A 10,188-nucleotide genomic window follows, 5' to 3' on the forward strand; every position below is an offset into this window, starting at 1 on the left:
TTTTTGTAAGGAAAATTCTGTTAAAATACAACTCCCACCAACCTCTCTCCCCAACCTTTTCTTACTCCACGTAACAGATTAATGAGTTGGGAGGAAGAACTGAGTTAGGTTGCTTAACGTTGGGCCTAAAGGATACTTGAATTCTTGGTTCCTCTCGGTGGTAAGCTTCCAGGAACAAGCTCTGTCTGCCAGAGAGAGGCCTGCAGTTTTGGGGTGTGAATTTAATTTTGGGGTAGAGTGTTAGGAAGCCCTAAACATATTATATATATAATTGGTTTTTCTGATTGTTTGTCATCTTCATTTCATTTTTTAATGGGTTCTAAACTCAAGCGGGTAAGTTATTTATTGGGCCCCTAACACTCTGTGTGCTATAACACCAAGGGTCTTAAAGATGAGGATCGGTCTTACTTACAGTGGGCATTCACCCTCTATTTCCCACAATTTGATCCTTACCTGTTTCAATCCACCCAGCTTCTGGTAACCTGATCTTCTAATCAAATTTGGTGGTATTTAATCTGTCTTCATCTCGCCGATCTTCATGGCCCTGCTGATAACCCAGCTTTGAATGCTCTCCTCATTTGGTGTCTTTCACCCTGATCAGTCTGCTTTTCTTTGGACTTTTGGAGTCACGCAGACTTGAGTTTGAATCCTAGCTCTGTCATTTACTAGCTAAATAATCTTGAGTTTAAGTTTTCTCAGCCTTCGATTTTAAGTCTGTAAAATGGGGATAATTATAGGACTAATCTCATAGAGTTGTTTGAAGATTGAGCAAACTAAATATGCGAAGATTTAGCATAGCCTCTGGCACATAATAAGTCCTTAAAAAATGGTAACTATTAGTTTTTTCCTTCTTCCTCTCTCCTGCCTATTAGGATTCCTCAAGCTTCAGACCATCGCCCTCTACCTTTTTCCACGTATACCCATTTAGAGTATATTGAGCCTCATAGCTCTAGCCAGCACATTCTTGGACGGTGCACAAATCTTCATCTCCATCTTGGCCTTCTTGTTGGAGCATCTGTCATGCACATTTTTGACTGACATTAGGACACTGCATATGAAATATTCACCTGCTCATTATCTAACCACCCCCACATTAGTGTGCCCTTCCAATTTCCTCGTTTCCATCAGTGGCACCCCTATTTGGCCTTGATCTCAGGCTTTCAAGTTGCATTCTTTACTCCCCATATCTGTTAGTCATTAAGCCCCACTTCAGCCCTTCTCACAGCTTCAGTTACCGTTCGTTCTCATGACTGACAATGAAGCCATCCGGTGCACTCCCATTCAGCCTCCTCACTGCCCTCTGCCCTTAATATCCTTGCTTTCTCCTTTGTGCTTTTGCTCACGGTGCTCAAGGGACACTTGATGATCTTTAAGTTAGTCTCTTATTATTTACTGACTTATATTGCTCTCTAACTCTTTGAAATATCTATGTCTTTCTCTTCAACTAGGTTGTGAACTCCTTGAAGACAAAAAACAGGTGATAAACTTCTCAGAATCACTGTCATAGTGCTAAACACAGTGCTCCAATAAAGGCTTCGCAATGGAATGAATTGATTGAATATAACCCTTTCTTGTTAAGAATACTATAATAGCTTCCTATTGCCTAAGTCAATCCCAAGCTCTTCAGACTGGCATTCCAGGTGTACTGTCAGCTGGCTCCATCTCACCTGCTTTTAACTTTAGCTCTTCTCTGACATGGGCCCTCCATTCATGTGACCTTGGTGTACACACACACACACACACACACACATTTACTTAACTGGATATTAAAATGATAATCTTTCTGTCTCAGTTTTGTCTGAGGCCCCAAGATATTAGGTACTTACCACCCTACGCTGAAAAATGCAAGGCTAGACCACCTATGAAGGACTTGTAAAGGGCTGGGGAAAACCAGTTGCATGACCTTTTGCCCAATAACAGTGGGTTGAGGTTGAGAAGGACCAGGAAATTAGGAAGAAAAGTTCACTGGAAAAAGTGTTTAAGTGCAGAGGCATGCCTCCCTTCTAATGGTGGGGGAGGAAGCTTCCTCCTCATCTCACGTGCAGTGAGAGGGGCTTTAAGAGGACTTCGCAGAGAGCTTGATATATGTTCTCTGAAGTTTCGAGGGAAAAGTGGAACCAATGCATAACTCATGATGAGAAAATTTAAAGGAGAAAGTGTGTGGCTGGAACTGCTTGTCTGGTGGTAAAGGAAAGAAAGGTGACTAAAGTGGGAGTCAAGAGTGCTTTTGCTGGGGGCCGGCCCGGTGGCACAAGAGGTTAAGTGTGCGCGCTCTGCTGCGGCGGCCCAGGGTTCGCCGGTTCGGACCCCGGACGCGCACTGACGCACCGCTTGGCAAGCCATGCTGTGGCGGCGTCCCATATAAGATGGAGGAAGATGGGCACGGATGTTAGCCTAGGGCCAGTCTTCCTCAGCAAAAAAAGAGGAGGATTGGCAGATGTTAGCATAGGGCTGATCTCACACACACACACAAAAGAGTGCTTTATGCTGACGATGGGACAGAGATGCAGGTTCCCCATGGACAGTTGTGGGTCACATTGGAGAGCCAACTGGGTCAGTTTGAAATAAAAATAGGCCACACCCAAAGGACTTCCAGAGATAGGGCCATCTTGCCAGAAAGAAGCTGGAGGTATCCTAGTGAACACAGAAGCTGTTGGGGAGGAGTGAGGGTTGTAAGGGACCAATCTGAGGAGAGGCATTGCCCTTGTCTAGAGATTCTGGCTATTCCAAATTGGGCAGCTTGCTGTAGAACCACAAAATCTCACGAGGGGAAGAGACCAGCACAGAAGGCACCAATGTGAAGTCATGTTGGTACTGGTCAACCAAGACCTTTGCTTCCCCTTTCTCCTCCCTCTCCCGTCCAAACCCAGAGCAGTCTAGGGGCAGGTAGGAGGAGGAGAGGAGGAAAAGACAAGGTGGGGAAATAGAAAAGCCCACTGAGATGTTTTTTCTCACACCAACCAATTCTCCATACACCAACTGGGTGTCCAACAACTCATTTAAATTCTGACGCTAACTACCTGGAGTTAGAGTCAGACTTCACAGGTTAAGGGCTCAGTCCCACAAGATCCCACTTCAGATGCCAGCCACAAATGGGGTACCCAAGCTACTCACATTTCTATCAGGCTGACTCAAACTTGGGGGATTCCTACAACTCCCTCTTAGGGTTCCATAACTTGCTAAACAACTCGCAGAACTTGGGAAAGCACTTTACTTAACTGGTAGTGGTTTATTATAAAGGATACAACTGAGGTATGCATAGGGCAAGGTATGAAGGTGGTGCACAGAGCTACGATCCCCTCTCTGGGCATGTCACCCTCCCAGCACTTTGATGTGTTCACCAACCTGGAAGGTCCCCAAATCCCACCTTTTAAGGGTTTTTGTGGAGGTTTCATTACCTAGGCATGATTGATGAAATCATTGGCCATTGATGATTAAACTCAATCTCCAGCCCCTCTCCCCTTCCCTGGAGGTGGGAGGTGAGGTGTGTAAAAGTTCCAACCCTCTAATTTAGGCTTGGTCTTTCTGGTAACCAGCCCACGTCTTCAAGCTATCTCAGGGCCCCAGCAAGAGTCACCTCATTAGCAAAATTGAAATGGTTAAAAGGGGCTCATTATGAATAACAAAAGACACTCCTATCACTAAGAAATTCCAAGGGTTTAAGGAGCTCTGTGCCAGGAACCAGGGACAAATACGAAATACAAATTTCCTATTATACCACACCCATAATACCTCCTTTTCCACTGCAGCTTGAAGCAGGCCTGGGCAATGGGAGAGGAGAAACTTTTAATTTAAATAAAATTTGGAGTTCAATTATTCAGCTAAAATGGACATTTTTGTTACTGAGATGACATTGTTCTTGTGTCTAGAATGACTGGATGACTTTTTATTATTAAACATTAGAAACAGGTGTGGGTCCTGCCTGAGGAATCATGCCAGGAATGGAGAAGGGTTCCAGGGAATGGGTTTGTGTGGGCAGGAGAAAGGGAAATAATAAAGCTGTTTCTTTGTTGTGCCCCTTGAAGTACCTCTCTTTCAACATAACTGTTACATTTGCTGGTGCTGCACACGTAGATAGGCACATAAGGCATGAGTGCACGCACACAACACACACACTTACACACCTTTCTACATCTAGGATCTAGAGTTGGATTCATCTCCTCCAATAAATCTTTCCCAGTTAGCCCCAACTCACACAGCTCTCCCTCTTGGAATTTCTGTAATTCCTATTTTTAAAACCATATAATCCAGCACTTAAATATATGGACCAACCTTGTATCTCCATTGGTCTTCATGTATGTGTCTTTGCCCCTCATTCTTATAGTAAGCCTCTCACCAGAAGCCAATGTGTTTTACTTTTTGGGTATGTCTCATATATCCTTCCATTGTCACTTAATAAACTCTGCATGATTGATCGATCAGGTAGGCTCAAGATCCATCATGGCTATGTCAAAGGTTGGTTAAACCTCCAATGTAGGGGCCGGCCCGGTGGCACAAGTGGTTAAGTGCACGAGCTCCACTGCTGCGGCCCGGGGTTCACCGGTTCGGATCCCGGGCACGCACCGATGCACTGCTTGGCAAGCCATGCTGTGGCGGCATCCCATATAAAGCAGAGGAAGATGGGCATGGATGTTAGCCCGGGACCAGTCTTCCTCAGCAAAAAGAGGAGGATTGGCAGATGTTAGCTCAGGGCCGATCTTCCTCACACGCACACAAAAATAATAATAATAACTTAAAAAAAAAACCTCCAATGTGGTCTAAAATCTAAAGCTAAATCTTTCTGTCTCTTGAAGGAAATGCTGGCCACCTTGACTCAGCTTTCCAGTTTTTTTTGATTGGTCAATGAACTGTTGAACAGAGTGTGCTAACGAAATAACTAAATTTCATGCCGTCTTTAATTTTTTGATGAAAGTTAAAATTCCAGTGAGTGTGTGGTATGTGACATCAGTCCTCTTCAGGCATTATACTGTGTGGACATCTTTGGTTAACTTTCATGTTACTCAGTTGTTTACTTACCTCGTAGTCACCAGTAGACCAAAATTCTTACTAATATTCAGCTCTTTGATAATAAAATTTTCCATAGAGCTGGAAGAGTTTCCCAGGCAGCTGGAAGTGTATTCTGAGACCAGCCTATCTCAAAATTGCTTCAATTATGGGCAGGACATGCATTTCATCAGCTTCCCACCTTTTCGTTAGCACCTCTTTTTCACTCATGTCTGGACAGTGAAGGAAACTAGTCTGATTTTATTAATCCTCCTATCCGCCATGGGGGCTGGCAGTGTGTTTGACTACTCAAAAGCATGAGACTTCTCCAAGGCATTTCAGAGCTCCAGGAGCCTTGTATGTCAGTGAATTCTTGATGTCTCTTTGAGCAGAATAAATGAATCATATATGCACATTGAACAAATGAAACTCTATGCTTCTTCTACAGGTGATACAGGCTTGCCATTCATATCCCAGAGCAATCGAAGTTGTAGTCAACGCCTATGAACACATCAAGTGGAACGTAAAGTGGAAAAGAGCTATCCCTGATGATGACTTGGAGGTAGAGAGTCAATTCACTTCCTATTGTTTTCACTATAAAGTACTCCAAGACTGCAACAGAAGTGCGGAAAATTCTAATTCAAAACATTGGTTTTGAGAATGCTTTTAAGACCGACTCAGATACAACCAGACAAAGGGTTATAAAATGCAGGTGTGGAGTAAATAGATGCATCAAGTATGTAGCGCTTGGGAGTGTCTTGGGGATTTCTCCATTTAAGAGCGAGTTGAACAAGTATATAAAGGTGGCAGTTTTACTTTCTTGCGGTCAATTTTGATGAATTAATAATAATAATATTTGGGATTGCTCCTACAGAGTTTTTACCAGAAGATTAAAGTGTTCCATGTAGATTGTTTCCTTTACTTTTAAATATCTTCAAGCCATTAGTAGCAGGAAACAGAGTATTAAAAACCGTGTGATGGGTCATACAGAGAGCCACTGACAAAGCTGAGTCCTCACTCCATATATGGACTTTGCTGCCATTGTAAACCAGTCCTTCCACAGAGCCTCCTGTTCTCAGGTTTAGCAGTCATGGGCTGTCTCCAACATGTGGAGAGGTATCAGGCACACAGTGCAAAACTCATTGGTCTTAGAGGCTGATGGCTTAGGTGGAATCTTATTCTGCTACTTATTAGCTATCTTACCTTTAAAAAGTTACTTAACCTGCCTTAGCTTATTGATTGATTAAATATCTGAATGTGTGAGTGACACCAGGCACATAAAGGGTGTACAATAATATTTAGATTAATTTCAAATTGCTGTTTTGGTTTACAGGTCCAGGCAGCTCACATAAGTGTATTTTATCTCATTTCCTGGGTCCTGAATTGTAATGTAAAGTCTCGTAGCCCCTCCTCTCTCTTCCCTCCTTACATACCACCCCCTCAGCTCTCTATCTCAATTTTAAGTCTAATTTTGTTTCACTATCAGAGACCCTAGAAAGCTGCCATTATGTATGAAGTTGGGCTTAGATGCATCATTGTTGATTTCTATTGATGTAAACTGTTGGACTTTTCTGACTTTATCCTATCTTGCCTTCCTTTTCAGAGATACTGGGATTTTTACCACTCTCTCTTCACTGTGTGCAGTAACTCTCCAAGGACTCTCATGCATCTATCGAGATGCGCCATTCGAAAAACGCTACACAGCAGATGTCACAGAGTAATTCCTTTGCTTTCCCTCCCATTGTCATTGAAAAAGTACTTGCTTTTAGAGCCAGAGGGAATCATTTATTAAGCCTTATGAGACAGAAGCTCTCAATCCTAGATGTTTAAGTGGACTCGCTGGGTAGACACAGTTTGCATAAATAAAATGGTACTTGGATTGATTATAACACTTCAGGGATTTTAAAACACTTTACAAACACGATGTCATTAATCCTAGGGTATCATGGTGAGGGGAAATAAACAAGAAGTAAAGTTAAGATATTCTTAGAGACAGGAATGTATCCAGAAGGTACTGACATAACAATAATAACTAATATGTGTAGTGCACTTACTAAGTGCCTAATATGTTTTTGTAAAAATTTTCATATATTATCTCATTTGAAAGGGGACCCAGGTTTTCTTACAACCAATCTCATTCGCTCCCTTATCAGTAATAAGTTTACATTGCCATTCAGTTGGCAAAATAGCAGCCTTTGTGATTGGCCTCTTAATCTTGGCGTCTTTCCCCCATTCCCACTTCGCAGAAATTACTGTTGCTAGTTTTGCAAACTCCTATTCCCATACCAAGCTCCTCAACATATTTTGGTGAAGAAAGCACATGAGCATTGTCAAAACAAGGAGATCTTTGAGATGAAATGAAAACAAAGACCAGTCCACTTAAGCGTCGAAAACGGACATTTCAACACACTCTCGTTGAGCCAGAGACTGGAGATGCAACGATGAGTCCGCAGCGACTCCTGCCCTCCAGGATCTCACCATTTTGCGGAGGATCCGGACACACAAGCAGGGAACTGCCGTGTCAGATGTCAGGGGCAAGAGTACAGGTGCAGACTCATTCTTAGCGCTTGCCTTTCCAAGTCGTGTCTCTAACACGGAGTATGCTTTTCTTTTAAGCACGAAGATGAAGAGTGAAGGGCTTGTGTGAAGTAGAGGGATCTCCTGCTATGAGTGCACATGTATTCACTTTAAGTTTCTCCGCACCTCTAGGTGTTGTTTTATTTTAGTATGATTTCCTGTTTAGTGCTTTCCCAGACTCCTTGGGGAAAATATTGCACACCCAATGGCTCCCACGTATGTGACAAGGACATTTGAAAAAACAAGGAAGTGTGTGAAGGGAAAGATGTAAGGTGATGACATGGGTCTTTTTATGTAACAGACTGACATTTCGGAGCATTTGAACCAGAAGATAAGTAGCAGTTGGCTAGCAATGGCTGGCTACAGAAAGCGAATAGAAAGATGTTTTGAAAATGGTAAAAGTTTGAGAGACTTGGGAGGATAAGTACGTTAATCAGGCTTGTTTGCAGAAAGAGAAATGTAGATGATTAACCTCTGGACCTCATGGCTTATGAGGGCAACTTTGCTTCACTTTTTTGTTCTTGTTAATCACTTTTAGATAAGCTCATTGCCTCTTAGCATCGCTTTCTAGAGGTAATTAACGGCACCAGTAATTAAGCACAAACACATCTACTTGCCGGTTGTGAGCAGGTTTCTTTTATTTGTGTGGTTCTCAATCTTATTTAACTTTAAATGCTTGAGTTTTGAGTAGAGATGATGTCCAATATTCCACGAGCTTGCCACCTAGACTGCGCTAAACTGGGATTCTCATACTCCTGGTGCTGGGTGGGAAAAATCATAGGTGGATACAATAATCTTTCTGAAGCATCAATTTTAGTCAAATGTTTTGGGAGAAATATTTTGTACTAAAACAAGATCTATATTATGGAATAGAATATTGTATTTATATGAATTATTCATATAAAACATGATCCTTCAAAAAATAGTTTGCTTGTGAGAAGTTGTTAGAACAGATCCTAGAATGCTGGACAGAGGTATATGCTGCCTTCCACCTTCAGGTACATTCTGGCAGAAAAGTTTGTGATGCACTAATAAAACTGATGCTGGGGACAAAGGGAGTGGATGTTCCTTGCATGGGAAAATATTGTTTCTCAGTCTGCTTGTTTGTGCTTAAACATTTTGTGTTAATCTAGGATATAATACCTGACTACTTGTTCTGAATTGTTTATTCATGGATTTAAAGTTATTTTTTCCCCATCTTTGAATTTTTATTTAGGGGACTTAAATAAAGCTCTTCTATTTTATTTCATCTTTGTGCGTTATTTATTTACCGATAAGACTTTTTCCTAACTGACTTTTCAACAGTTAGGAAAAAGGCTGAAGAACTGAAGAGCTCTACACATTTCGTTCCTTCCTTTAACATTTAAAGAAAAAGAGAATAATGAAATGTGCCTGTAAATAAATAATATTTTCAGAAGAAAGTAAAGGGTAAACACAAATAAAATGCAGGCTATTGCTATAGGAACAAGAGTGTTTTAATAAAGAAATTGTACTGAATCATTCTCTTCTGCCTACCACCACCTCTGTCCTCCTAGGATTTTCATTTTCCTTCATTCACACAACCCTGGGCAAAAGCAACAGAGGAAATTATATCCTCATGATATCTTTGTTACTTTCCGTAAATAGACACATAATGGCCTGAAAAAAAAAAATGTCCTCTCTCCTGTAAGTTACGTGTGAGGAAGGATCTTTGATTTGAGGAAAAGGCCACCTTACCAGTTTTCTCTCCTTCTCAGGATCTAGACACACTCATGTTCTGTTTTTTATTTTTTATTTTATTTTATTTTTTTATTTTTGTGAGGAAGATCGGCCTTGAGCTAACATCTGCCTGTCCTCCTCCTTTTTTGCTGGGGAAAACTGGCCCTGGGCTAACATCCATGCCCATCTTCCTCTACTTTATATGGGACACTGCCACAGCATGGCTTGACAAGCGGTGCGTCGGTGGGCGCCCGGGATCCGAACCGGCAAACTTCGGGCCGCTGCAGCGGAGTGCGCGCACTTAACCGCTTGCGCCACTGGGCCGGCCCTGTTGTTCTGTTTTTTAATCACCAAGTGTTAGTCCTTCCATCGTGAACCCAGTGGCTTCTAATAAAAAACACAGCAGTGAAAAGCTGATTGTAGTGATAAGAAAAGTAACAAACCATTTGCAGTATTACCAATGTTGGAAAAAACCGCTAAGCCTTATATCTTTGTGCCTCATCTGATTGTGAAGAACTCATGAAGTTTTAAACTGGCACACTTTCAAAACTTTTTGAAAAGAATCCAATTATTCACTGTTTTTCTTTGAAACACAGACGCCATAGCTAGTAGCTAGAAGGAATTCATCCTCGCTTTCTTTAGGAGTATAAACAGATGCATTACAGTTAGATGTTAAGAGTTTTGGCCCTGGTGCCTGTTTATCTGGGTTTATATCTTGATTCCCAACCTTATTTGACCCATTATCTAGGGAAAATGACACACTTATTCCATGCCTCAGTTTCCTTATTTGTGATATGGGAATAAAAATAAGACCTACCTCATAAGAATTTTATATGATTGTTTTGAGGTGTAGGAGAGGAATAAGTTTTCCTTAACCCTCTCAGGGTCCCTGAAAGGACCCTGAAAGTTAAACTGACAAAGACAGATTAC

General features: G+C 41.8%; 1 protein-coding gene across 1 annotated transcript in view; it reads left to right on the forward strand.

Annotated features, from left to right (window-relative positions):
• ASB4 (ankyrin repeat and SOCS box containing 4) overlaps positions 1-6,947 on the forward strand; it is a 63,200-nt gene extending 56,253 nt beyond the window's left edge. The window contains exons 4-5 of the mRNA XM_058568689.1: positions 5,432-5,545; positions 6,587-6,947. Of these exons, the coding sequence (XP_058424672.1) occupies positions 5,432-5,545; positions 6,587-6,775 (303 nt within the window). The 3' untranslated portion in view covers positions 6,776-6,947. The remainder of the gene's footprint in view (positions 1-5,431; positions 5,546-6,586) is intronic.
• The last annotated feature ends 3,241 nt before the right edge of the window (positions 6,948-10,188 follow it).

The sequence above is a fragment of the Diceros bicornis genome, chromosome 3, assembly GCF_020826845.1.
Source record: "Diceros bicornis minor isolate mBicDic1 chromosome 3, mDicBic1.mat.cur, whole genome shotgun sequence".
NCBI classification, from domain to species: domain Eukaryota; kingdom Metazoa; phylum Chordata; class Mammalia; order Perissodactyla; family Rhinocerotidae; genus Diceros; species Diceros bicornis.